The sequence below is a fragment of the Ambystoma mexicanum genome, chromosome 9 (genome assembly GCF_040938575.1).
Source record: "Ambystoma mexicanum isolate Mex_15411 chromosome 9, UKY_AmexF1_1, whole genome shotgun sequence".
Taxonomy (NCBI): Eukaryota; Metazoa; Chordata; class Amphibia; order Caudata; family Ambystomatidae; genus Ambystoma; species Ambystoma mexicanum.
The window spans coordinates 434,115,533-434,128,488 of NC_090931.1; the positions used below are offsets into that span (position 1 = coordinate 434,115,533).

A 12,956-nucleotide genomic window follows, 5' to 3' on the forward strand; every position below is an offset into this window, starting at 1 on the left:
CCACCAGCCATTCACCGAGGAAACGGTAACATAAATGTGTTAAATGAGAAGCTAGACAAAAGGGGATACTAAGTAACCCCTACAACACTCTATTGTAAGATAGTGTGTGCTGGGTCTAGAAATGTACATGTAAGTAAAGTCAATTTCACTTCACTGCTCTTGGAAACAGTAGTTTATCCAAGAGAAGGTAGTTAATCCTTGGGGAAATCTGAAAGACTTCCCTGTGCCACTCCACTGAAGGTGCTGTGTGACACAATGTAAAAGATGATGCCTATGGAGTTTGTTAGACTCCACAACCAAGAGAAACAGTGTACAAAATCACATTTAAAATACGTGAGAGAGTGGGGAAAAGGGTCTCACTCTCTCCAGGTTAAAAATTCAACAAAGGTTGGAATGCCAACAAGCAATAAAGTTCTCAATTCAACTCAAAAGGTAAAGTTCCAGTTCAAACATCAACATTCCTTACTAGCCAAAGTTGCTGCTTCACTATTGGGTTCCGGGAGAATGCCTCCCTTCTCCAGCTATCTTGTCAAATCCATTTCCAGGCGAATTACTCCCTTCTCCTGGTACTGGCTCTCAGTGGGTTTATCCCACACAAATGCTGGGGAATGGCTCTTTTCACTTGGTTTCATGTTTCCACAGTGCCAGGGGAATGATGCCCTTCCCCTGGCCTTCCTTGACTTTTTCGCACCCTTTTGGCTTTTACTTTCACAGTTCACAATGTCAGGGGGAATGTCTCCCTTCTCCTGGCCTTTCTCAGGCTTTTATTATAATTCACAATGCCAGGGGGAATGTCTCCCTTCCCTCGCCTTTTTCATATATTTAATTGTTGGTGCAGCTCATATATATGATTATTGGTGCAGGTACCCGTACCTCTTTAGGGCTTAGTCTGTGATCCAAGAGGGTGGGGGCTATATCTGTGTGTGGTCTAACTAAAGGATGCCTATGTCACAGTTGGTTGTGTGCTGCATGTGCTATTCTCCATTTCCTGATCACGTCAGCGGGCATGGGAGCTCAGATAAAAAAGTAAAATAGATGTCACCTTGGCTCTGTGTAAAGAAATGGAATCCAACACTACATTCAGGCTTGAAGTGTCCTTGAATCATCCGTTACTTTTGTGTAGCCCTACACAATTGTGGCAAAATGTTTCCCACATTGATACAAATTATGGGGTCACAGATTCCAACCAATCCCATCCTGTTTTTCTCTTTAGCATTTTGTGAGACCCAAACTGCATTTTAAACAGTTGTTTTTAAGTGTATTGGTCTATAAAACCTGGTTCACTTCCCCTCTCAGCGCAATACTATTACCAGGCAAGATTAGCAATAATGAGCAACAGGCAGTATTAGAAACGATGGTCACCAAACAGAATTCGAAGCATTGACTAGCAGGCAAGAGATTGAAAATACGGATTACTAGGCAGGAGATGGGAAAGGCAATAATGGCAGCAGGCAAGTTATTAGCAATAAGGACCTCAGGCAGTATTGGCAATACTGGCCAGCAAGCTGTACTAGCAACAGAATTAGCTGTGTTGATGAGCAGCAAGGGGATTCAAAACACAAACAATTGGCAAGGGATTATCAATCGTGACTCCATGCATTTGGGACAAATGACCATCAACTGTAGCATCGGCATAAATCTATGGCTGTTGATTCTAGCAAAGTCGAGCACCAGCAGTCAAATAGCTTATACTATTTGAGTGTGGCACCCAACAAATTAAACAAGATATGGATGCCTCACACCAGACCACAACACCGAGTCAGGCAGAGGGTTTGAATTTCCAACAACACTGAAAAATCAATATTGACAAATGAAGACTCAAAATTGAAGCAGGAGGTTACTATGTTTAATTTGATAAAATGTCGCTCTAGATTCCACCATCAAGATGACTAGACCACACAGCATTGCATTTTGCAATGTAAATCCTTTTATGCATACGTTTCTTTACAAAGAAAAACATACCCAAAGGACAATATTTGAATTAAGGCTGCTCAGCAAATCCGTGTTCATGCAGATTTGTCCTACAGTTATGCTGCTGTGTAGAATCCCATCTGTATAGAAGTTGGACTTTGTAGCAAACAGATCCACATTTCCCTATTTGCAGGAATTGAAAGCACAGACAGCAGCGTCTTTCTTCTCTATGTAACACTGCCAGCTCATGAATTTTTTTTAAAAAAGAAATTGAAATCTGCAGCCTGGATGCTCCCCAAATGCCCATCAGTTGAGTCCAACACAGACAACGGATACATCCTTATTTGGAAGGCTGCCAAACAGTCCCTTCAAATACGAAATATGCTTTTGTACTGCAGATCATAATGAAATTGGTGCATCTGCTAAAATTCACAGACAGCATGAAGAAGTTGCACCTCACTGCTACCAGAACTTGACGTTCGAGAGTGTTCATAGTTACACAATGGGAACTATAATACCCTTAGAGGATGAGGTTTCATTCATTCAACAGACTTCTTTTGAAATTCCTCAAATCAGCCAGAATAACATTGGAGAATGCCTGTAATCAAGGTAATCATGACCTACATAAATGTTCAATTGCTGCCATAGTTCAGATTGAAGATAAGCAGATGCCTCTAGTCCCTAGTAGATCAAGAGGTGATGGGAGGACATGAATATTGAACTGTTTGCGAACAACTGATCAGCATAATTTAATTGTGTTGACTAAAGGGGACTTTTTCCAATTCCAATGAGTGCAACAGGAAGTCTATTTACAGTAACACCAACAAACCTGATCACGCTAGGATTGTCTTTTTCAAATCAAAATCCAATTACGAGACGGCATAGTTCTGGAGAGCATTTGACTCACACATAAAGTTGCCGAAGCAATTTTACAGGTTAGTAACTTTTCCTTCCTTTGAGAAGCAGCTAGAAAGAATCCCTGTACGAGACACCCACCAAGTCACAGCTAAAACCACAAGCTTGCCCCATTATCGCATTACTTTTCCTTCACGTGTATTATGTTGTCTCTGGGAAGGGGGCGGAATCTGAATGCTTTGTGGGATTTATTTAAACGCATTAGGCTGGATGCATTCATGGACCATGGACCAACCTCTACACACGACATCCACTGTCTCATTTCAAACATTTAGCTTAACTCGCACAAGTGTATCACTGACATTTGTGCTTTGCAGGTTTAAATCCCACACAGAAAATGTTAAGCGCTTAGAACAGGTGCAACGCAAGCAACAGCCGGGTCTCTCAAATGCATAAATCATACAAACCTGTATAAAACAAGAAGTGCAAGTAGCAGAACCACCGAAAACATCCCTTGCTGCTTGATCTCACAGACAAGTATGGGTGCAAGCTTTTCCTCAAGCAGAACACGCACAACACAAGCAGCTATACTTGAAACAGCCACACAGATGCCAACCCCTCACACTGAAGAATGGGTATTGATCGTGCATGGATCCCACTCAAGTAAAACGCATAACGCACAGAAAGCTTTAGCTCAGTCTTCATTCAAACAAAAAAGGAAAAGCATAAGCTGTAACAGTATAAGCTTCCCTTATATAGCATAAATAGGGAACGTGATGCCTTGTTCATACTCAAATTGTTGTAACACAGGCTTCAGCAGTGCCCACTTCTCCACTGTCCCTTGCTCATTGTCTTGTAGTCATGTGAGATGTTGGTGTCCATGTTTATTTGCTCCTTGACTCTAGAGGGCTTGCCTTCAGTGAATGAGAAGTTGGGTTACGGTCCATGCGCATCTGCCCTTTATTTGCTTTTCAGATAGAGCCCTTCCAAGGAACAGCAGCAATTTCAGCCTGTATGCCCCCTCTGTGAATTGCCTCTTTGGAGGGATTCCATCTAGGAGTGGAATGCTAATGGGTCATATTGCACAGCGAGTAGAGCGCTCGCTTTGACATCCGGGCAGATAGCACAGCGAATAGAGCGCTCGCTTTGACATCCATGCAGAGCCTGCTGATGCAGTTTCCTATTCCGGCAGGGCCAAACCCAGCCTTTCATCCTTCTGAGGTCGGCAAAAGGAGCACCACACATCGTGGGTAATAAATAATAAGTAGCGCTCAGATGCCTGAGAGTTGGTAGCGCTATATAAATTCAAATTATTATTATATGGACTTATTCATCCCTTAGCTTCTCTTTGCCTATATTGCCTCTCGTTATAGACATACGGTGAAAGGAGTTTAATGTGGAGGCAAGTACATCCTCGTTTAGTCTAGTTGTTCAGTGAGCCAAGTACTCACTGTTAAGATCTCTGTTCACCATATACCGTTCTTTCATCAATGGCTATTTTGTGATGGGTTTTTCAGCAAAAATGTTTTGCCGAAAAATATAGGGCGGTGGGATGGGCCCATAAAGAGTTGGTGGGGGGGTCTGAAATAGTAAAAAAACAATAGAGGGGGATAGATTTGGAAGATGGGGGGGTTGGGTGGGAACCCCCCCCCCCCCCCACATAAATAAAATATGTTTCGTTGGGATTTTCCAGCAAAACATTTTCATAAAAAAACATTGAATAAATAGCTGTCGATGAACAAACATAGAACCCTGTGCACTTAACCAGGTCACGGCAAATCCTAGTGAGGTTGTTCATGCTTCTGAAGGTCACATATATTAACTACCATTAAATTGGAATATGGTAACACTTTTTCTTTACAGTGGTAGAAACAAAAACTGTGAGGGGAAGCCCTATATAAAACAGGTTACAATAATTATTTTCATCCTTATTAACTGAATTATGAGCAACAGCCATGGCATTACATTTGTAATCTTTAAATGTATGTGCCTTTTCAATGTTTGTCATGTCACTGTCTCGTTTTCTAACTTGCTTTGTTTCTCTTCCTCTCAGGTTGGACAAACCTTCATTCCATCCTCTGTGCCCACCACTTTCGCCCCATCACCCACTCCAGCTGTGGCCAGCAGTGGCCTTAATGACCTGTTTGAGCTGTCATCTGGCATTGGAATGGCCCCTGGCGGATTCGTGACACCCAAATCTGTACGTAAAGGGGTGTTGGATCACCCCCACCTAACCTTCACTGACCCACATACAATGTTGCAGATTCTTTTAGTCATAAAATATTTTTAACAAAAATAAATAGAAAGAAAATGTTTGCTTTTTTATAGGACAGAAATGCACAAATTCATGTCTCAACTTCAAATGCTGTCAGCATACATTATCTAACTTATCCGCAAAGTGTGGAGCCCAAGACAGTTAGAGTAGTAAGAAGTGTTGGTAGCCTCTCTTCACATGGTCAAGAATCTTTCTGACTGACTCCTAACATGCTGGTGCCTTGTGCAATATTAGCACAGTTTCTCCAGCATGGGGTCTGGCATGGATTCACATGCTCAAGAATATTCCCCGTTGTCAAGCCGGGAATCCTTGGTAAAGAAAAAATCAGTATCAGTTTAGTTTCTGATCTGTCTTTCTCAGTAGTAACCAATCACTGGTCTCTGGGTCATGCTACCCCCAGCCAATGACTGCCCTCTCCCTAAGCCCCGCCTCTGGCAGCCATCCTCAGATTTTTACTGCACACTCAAGTGTTGGAGTCCTTGTGTTTAGCTCTGGAGCTTTTGCTGCGTTTTCGCGCTTTTTCAAAGAGAAATTTTTCGGTCAAATAGAGCCTCAAACTCCACCTTCGAAGGGATTGTGTCCTCAGACGTATTCCTTAACTTGGATATCTCTTTCCAGCTTTGCTGGCCTCGGAAATGTTTTCTCTCTAGAGGGCGCTGCGCGTCGACGTCCGCCGAGTCGATGTCCCTTGACAGCCGCCATATCGACATCATCCTGCCTATAAAGGCCGCGCGCAGCATCCGTTGCTCAGTTCTGTTTTTCCGCCCTTACTCAGTGCCTCGGAATATCGTTGCTCAGTTTGGTAGAGATATTATTCAATTTTCCTCGAGATATTCGAGCCATACTCGTTGGCTTCCTCGTCTGAACCGACGACCCCTCGGTCCGGCTTTAAAAAATGCCGAGACTGTGGAAAAAAGATGTCGCTGACGGACCCTCACAGGGTCTGTCTGTGGTGTTTGGGAGCTGAACACCATTGTTCGGAGTGCGAGGACTGTATGTCCATGACAGCTAAGGCCCTGAAGGAGCGTAGGGGGAAGCTGGATAAAGGTAAGACTTCTAAAGCTTCTTCTTCCTCGGCGAAGTCGAGACATTCGTCTCCTCGTCACCATTCGCACTCCAGGTCTCAAAGCGGGTCCCATCACTCCTCGAGATCGAAGCACTCGAAAAGGAGACGCTGAAGATCCCCTTCTTCGTCCTCCTCTTCCTCTGTTTCACCTAAGAGAATCCCTTGCCCCACGAAACATAGTTCCCGGGCTGAATGGGAGGAATTCCGAAAAAATATGATGAGCGTCTTCGAGAAAGCGGCCTCGACCCCCTCGAAGACTGCCGAGAGCGATGCTCTGGTCGAAAGACCCGAAGGTCCAAAACGCTGCGAGTCGCAGCACCCGGCGAAGGAAGCTTCTCGAGCGCGTCACGAACCCTCGAGTAAAGCAAAGACCTCGAATCCTTCTTCGAAGGTTCCGTCGAGGAAGGTACCGTCGACGCCGAGGTCGGTGTCTTCGACGTCGTTGTCGAGGGGACCTTCGACACACGGGTCTGTCGACTCGACGCCATCCTCAACACCGGCGTCGACGCCAAGGAAAGTCACGGTTGCGGCGCACCCAGTGGCTATTCCCAGGTCTTCGATGACGATGTCGTCGAGATTGTCGATATCCTCAAGCAGAATTTCTGATTCTATCGAGGACCTCGAGGCCTCCACCTTTGTTTTCGACGCCACGTTCGAAGCCGTCGACTACATCGACGTTTTCGAGGCCGATTACGACAAATTTGGCACCCTCTGCTTTGGAGATGGGTTTCACACCCTTTGTGAGTTCAGACCAATTGAGAACAATGTCCTCAATTATGGAAGAGGGAGAACTGTCTGACCAAGAAGAGACATTTGAGTTGCAGGGATCTGCAACCCCAGTTCAAGAGGAGTTATCCTCAGAGGAACGCAGATTAAAGGAACTCCATGATTCCTTACATGAGGCAAGTGGTTTAGACACTTCCCCAGAGGTGGAGTTCGCTAGGCCAGACCCGGGGGAGCATGCTGAAACCCCTTATAGAGCCTTAATGGCCAGGATTACAGAATTTATGGGGTGGTCAACACATTCACAGGCTTTCCAACAGGATGACCTCACTGATATTCTTGATAAAGGTCCACAGGAGGATCCTGTAGTACCTTTTCATAAAGCTCTTCAAAGAAAAATAATGACGAACTGGGAAACCCCAGATGTCGTCCCGGCAGTAAATAAAAAACGGTCTACTAAATACAGGGTATCTTCTGCAGACCCTGAGTTTTTGTCCAAACACCCATCCCCAGAAAGTCTGGTGGTACAGGCAGCATCTTCTACTGACATCAAGACTGCTTACCCTACCGTCCCACAGGACAGGGACGATAAAAAATACGATGCTATGGCTAAGAAAGTCTTTTCGGCATGTAGCATGGCGTTAAAATCTATGAATGCTACTTGCACCCTTGCTAGATTTAGCCATACACTTTGGGAGTGTGCTTCTACAGCGGCTGACTGCATCCCAGAGGGAGAAGAAAGGGAGGCGTTCCTAAATATCATAAAGGACGGTAAAGACGCTATGTGCGAATCTCTCCAGACGGGCATTGATTCGGCTGACAGTATCAGCAGAGCAATGGCGGCAAGTACAACAACCAGAGATTTGCTTGGTTGAGAGAGTCTGGTTTTGCCCCAGATGTGCAAGCCAGGCTCTTGAACATGCCATTTGATGGCTCTTCTTTCTTTGGGGAAAAAGGCGGATGACAGTTTAGAAAAACTGCAAACATCAAAGGCAGCAGCAAAATCCCTAGGCGCTGCAATCCGTCAGACACCTTTTCGTCCCACAGGAACCTCTGCGAGAGGCAAGTCCTTTCGCTTCTACTGCGCATTCGGAAGAGGTAGAGGACGACCGGCTCAAAGGGGACAAAGAAGAACTACCCGAGGTGGACGGGGTAGATATTCAAAAGCCGCAGCAACAGCAGGTGCCTCTTTACCATCTGCATCAGCTGCCCCAAAACCACTCTGAGGACTTCCCTCACAAGACACCTGTAGGAGGCAGGTTAACTCAACATCTGGCGGAATGGCAGGCTATCACGTCAGATGCTTGGGCATTGGAGACAGTTGCACAAGGTTACTGCCTGCCTTTCCTACGCATACCTCAGAGTCATCCACCGGGGATCAGCTCTCAAAAAGCTCCAGATCTGCTCCTCTTGCAGGAAATTTTAGACCTGCTAGAGAAAGGTGCCATAGAACCGGTACCTGTAGCGGAGAGGACAAGGGCTGGTACTCCCCTTACTTTCTCATACCAAAGAAAGACGGAGGACTGAGACCTATCTTGGACTTGCGAGAATTGAACAAATTCCTCAAGAAAGACAAATTCAAGATGGTAACTCTCTCTCAGATCCTTCAGGCCCTTCAGTTCCAGGACTGGTTGGTATCTCTGGACCTTCAGGACGCTTATTTCCATGTGCCAATCCATCTCAAACACAGGAAATACCTGAGGTTCGCAATTGGCAACTCTCATTATCAATTTCGAGTGCTGCCATTTGGGCTGACCTCCGCCCGAGGGTCTTCACCAAGTTAATGTCGGTAGTGGCTGCAAGTCTAAGGAGGGAAGGGATTCACGTCTACCCCTACCTGGACGATTGGTTGATCAGAGCTGTATCTTCGGAACAAGCTCAGATCCAGCTAGATCATGTTTGCCACTCCCTTCACAGACTGGGCTTCTCCCTCAATTTAAAGAAGTCACAAATGATACCATCGCAGAGACTCCAGTTCATCGGAGCGATCCTCGACACTTCCCTGGGAAAAGCCTCGCCACCAGAGGTGAGGGCTCAAGATATTCTACAGATGGTCACCAAGTTTCAAAATGCCCAACGTCTCCCAGCCTTCGACTTTTTGAGGTTGCTAGGCCTCATGGCATCCTGTATTTTCCTAGTGCCAGAGGCTCGCCTGAGAATGAGATCTCTCCAGTGGGCACTGAGAACTCAGTGGTCACAATTCTCAGGGAGAATGACAGATCTTCTTCAGATTCCTGACAGGGTGGCTCGAGACCTTCAGTGGTGGGCCTGTCAGGAGAACATTCTAAAAGGAGAGCAGTTTTGGCAACCTTGGCCGGAGAGAACAGTAGTCACGGATGCCTCACTCACGGTGTGGGGAGCCCACGCCAACGACTTGACCATCAGCGGTCGTTGGTCTCCATCGGAGTCCAGACTACATATCAACCTGTTGGAGCTGAGGGCCATCAGACTTGCGCTGAAGGCTTTTCTGCTATCTGTACAAGGAAAGAATGTCCTGATAATGACGGACAACACAGTGGCCATGCATTACCTCAACAAAAGAGGAGGCGTAGGATCACTACCTCTGTGCAGAGAGGCGATGCAGCTCTGGTTTTGGGCAATCAAAGAAGGGATCTCTCTATCGGCAGTTCACCTAGCCGGAGAGAAGAACTTGACAGCGGACGCTCTGAGCAGGCAGAGCACAGTCTCCCATGAGTGGGAACTAGCTCAGGAAGTCCTTCAAGAGATCTTCGCCCTTTGGGGAACCCCTCAGGTGGATCTGTTCGCCACCAGTGTCAACAGGAAGTGCGATCTGTTCTGTTCAAGGGAATTTCCCCCGAGAGGAGCTCTGGGAGACGCGTTCATAGTGGACTGGGAGTTTCCACTCCTGTACGCGTTTCCACCGGTCCCTGTCATTCCTCAAATGATCAGGAGGTTGAGAAGATTCCGGAAAACCATGATCCTAATTGGCCCGGATTGGGCCAGGAGAACGTGGTACCCGGACCTTCTAGACTTGTCCATCTGCCCTCCAATTCGAATTCCACTCAGAGAGAATCTGCTCTCACAGAAGGGAGGTCAGGTTCTCCATCCAGACATCAAAACCCTCAACCTTCACGCTTGGCTTCTGAAAGGCTGAGGTACAAGGATTGGGACCTCCCTGATGACGTTATGGAGGTGTTGCTTTCGGCAAGAAGGCCAGCAACAAAATCTTTATACCGCTGCCGTTGGAACAGATTTTGCAGCTGGTGTAGGGAAAAGAATATCGATCCCTTTTCATGTGGTACACCAATGGTTTTGTCCTTCCTACTTTATTTAGCGAATTCAGGCCTTCAAGTTGGCACCATCAAGGGCTATCTCGCAGCGCTATCCATCTTTAAGCGCACTGCGGAAGAACCATCCTATTTCAAGTTACCCTTGGTAATACAGTTTCTAAAGGGGTTAACTAACTTTTATCCCCCAAGACCATTCCAGGTTCCCCTATGGGATTTAAATTTAGTCCTAACTTTCTTGATGGGCACACCTTTCGAACCACTCCACTCTTGTTCGTTAAGATTTCTTACCCTTAAGACTGTTTTATTAGTAGCACTTACATCTGCTAGAAGGGTGAGCGAGTTACAAGCTCTTTCTTGTAAACCCTCTCATACAATCTTTCACAAAGACAAAGTTGTTCTGCAAGTGAAGCCTAATTTCCTCCCAAAGGTGGTTTCTGAATTTCATATCACACAGAAGATTACCCTTCCATCTTTCTATCCTCCTCCCCATCCGGGGAAAGAACGTTACAAGGTAAGAAGTAACTTGTTCGTCGCTACATCCGATTAACGGGGATCCATGTCCGATTTTTCTACGCCCCTCAAGGGTGAAGATTTCGTCGAGTTACGCTTCTTGGAGGAGTCCAGGAGTTTCTGCGGCCTACCCGAATATGGCCCAGGAGAAAGGAAGCTCGACGCCCGGAAAGCTGTTCAGGGAGGACGAGCACTCGAAATGTCTCTACTGCTTTCATGAGGACAAAACGCACGTGGAGAAGGACTGTGCGTTTTGCAGGAACATGTCGGAACGGACCATCAGGGACCGACACCTTCGTCTCTCCAACTGGCTGGAAGGAAAGAGCCCGTCAGGTGAGAAGTAGTAGTCAGAGCGGTCTTCTAAGTCCTAAATCCTGTGAGGGTGCCACGGCGACGGGGGCCCAACCGAAGGCAAAGCACCGCGCGTCCGCGGGCACCGGGAGCGCCGAATGGTCGGGCTCCTCGGCTGCCTTGGCAGGGCGCATCCTCCCCAGCGCCATCAACCACGAGCCACCGCACTGGCTCAGGGAAGAGGAAGGCTGAGAACCCGGCAAAGTTTCTGGAGAGGCCCCGTTCGAGCTCGAAGGATCCGGCCGAGGGGGAGCGAGGCGGTGACCCTCCCCCCCAAGGTGAAGGCAACAGGCCCACATAAGGTGGCAAAGGCCTTGATTCACCCGGCCAAGGCCTCTATCGAGGAAGTCGCGGCGGCCCTGGCGCATCCTGTGGAGGCTACACCAGTGGAGGCGACCTCGGAACCCAGAGTCTCCCTGCCTCTGCGGAGGGAAGCCTCTTTCAGACCCATCGAAAAGACCCCGTGAAGATCCCGGCGGAAAAAGATGGGGGTGGGGGGGTGGTGGCCATTGTGGACACGGACACAGCATCCGAGGAGGAGCTGGTAGAAGTCTTAGAGGGTGTCGAAGGCCCGTTCCCACGGGAGGGATCCCAACAAAGGCGACGACGAGTGCGACGGCGGCACCGGCGAGGGTCCTAGTCACCCATCGCTTCCGGAGCCGCAGGACAACTCAGCGGCCATTTTGTTGGCAATACAATCGTTATGTTCGGAGATAAGGACAAGATTGCCCTTGCCACCGACGGAGGAACCGGAACCAGGCTCGGCGGAGGAGCCAGAGCCAGACCCGGCGGGAAGTCCCCGAACAAGAGAAGACGGATCCATCCAGCCCCGCCTTTTCAACCCTCGCGGCCTACTCAACCTTTGCCCACGTCCCCCGTCCCTGGGGATGACACGGGAACGGACACGGCCACGACGGGTACCGGCTGTGACGGGACGGAGCTCCCATCGCCCCCAGCCCAGGCCTCCCCGCCTGACGAGATCTGATCTTTCCATGCAATGATCGCCAGGGCATCCAAGCTTTTTCAGCTCTGCCCCGAAGAGAAGGAAGGTTTCCTTTACCAACGGAGCGAGGCCAAGAGAAAAACAGTCCTTGTCGTGCCTCTGCTGGATGACATTTGGGACAAGGGTCTCACCCTTCTGAAGAACCCGTCTACGACGCCTGCCAAGAGGGATCGGTACGAGAAGAAGTACTGGGTCCCTGACGCGGCCCCTTTGTGCCTTAGGGCACAACCGACCCCTGACTCGGTCGTCTCAGCGGCGGCCAAGAAGAAAGCGGGGGGGGGGCATCTGCCTCAACGTCAACTTCCCCGCCGGACGGCGAAGGAAAGAAGCTGGACGCAATGGGACGAGTTATCTCGTTGGCGGCAACAACAATTAAGGCAGCCAACGTCCTCGCGATCATGGCCCGCTACGACAGGGAGTTATGGTACAAGATCGCCCCCCTGTTGGACTTCCTACCGGACGATAAGAGGGCCGAGGCCCTGGAGATCTTACAAGAAGGCGAAGTGGCAGCGGACATTGCCGACACCGGTTTCCGCCAGCTAGGCAACGGCGTTTGCCTCAGACAACGAGGGTGGCTCAAGGCGACGGATTTCCGCCAGAACGTACAAGCCAAGGTTTTGGACATGCCTTTCGACGGGAACAATCTGTTTGGGAAAACAGTGGATGAATCCCTGCAAGCCATCAAGGCAGACACGGAGACAGCTAAGGCCCTAGGCGTTCTCCGGCAACGAAGGCCGTCCTTTCGGAGCACCGGAGGCGAGCAGGGTCCCTCCAAGGGATTCGGCGGTGGCTCCTCTACGTACTGCCAAGCGGCCCGCTCCTCGTCGCAGGAAGCCTATAGAGGACGAGGCAAGTTGGGTGGGACCCTGCGTCGTTGCCAGGGAGGCCAAGGCGGCAAGGCATCCTCCAAGCAATATTGAACCGACCGTGGTGTCGGGCCTCCACCGAAGCACCCCGATGGGAGTCCGCCTGGCGAAGTTCGTCAGCGTGTGGGAGCCCATCTCCACCGAC

At 48.6% G+C, this 12,956-nt stretch overlaps 1 protein-coding gene across 15 annotated transcripts in view; it reads left to right on the forward strand.

Annotated features, from left to right (window-relative positions):
• AP2B1 (adaptor related protein complex 2 subunit beta 1) overlaps positions 1–12,956 on the forward strand; it is a 1,113,451-nt gene that overhangs the window by 797,311 nt on the left and 303,184 nt on the right. For all 15 annotated transcript variants that reach the window (XM_069614911.1, XM_069614900.1, XM_069614904.1 and 12 more), the window contains one exon: positions 4,820–4,966. In XM_069614911.1, the coding sequence (XP_069471012.1) occupies positions 4,820–4,966 (147 nt within the window). The remainder of the gene's footprint in view (positions 1–4,819; positions 4,967–12,956) is intronic.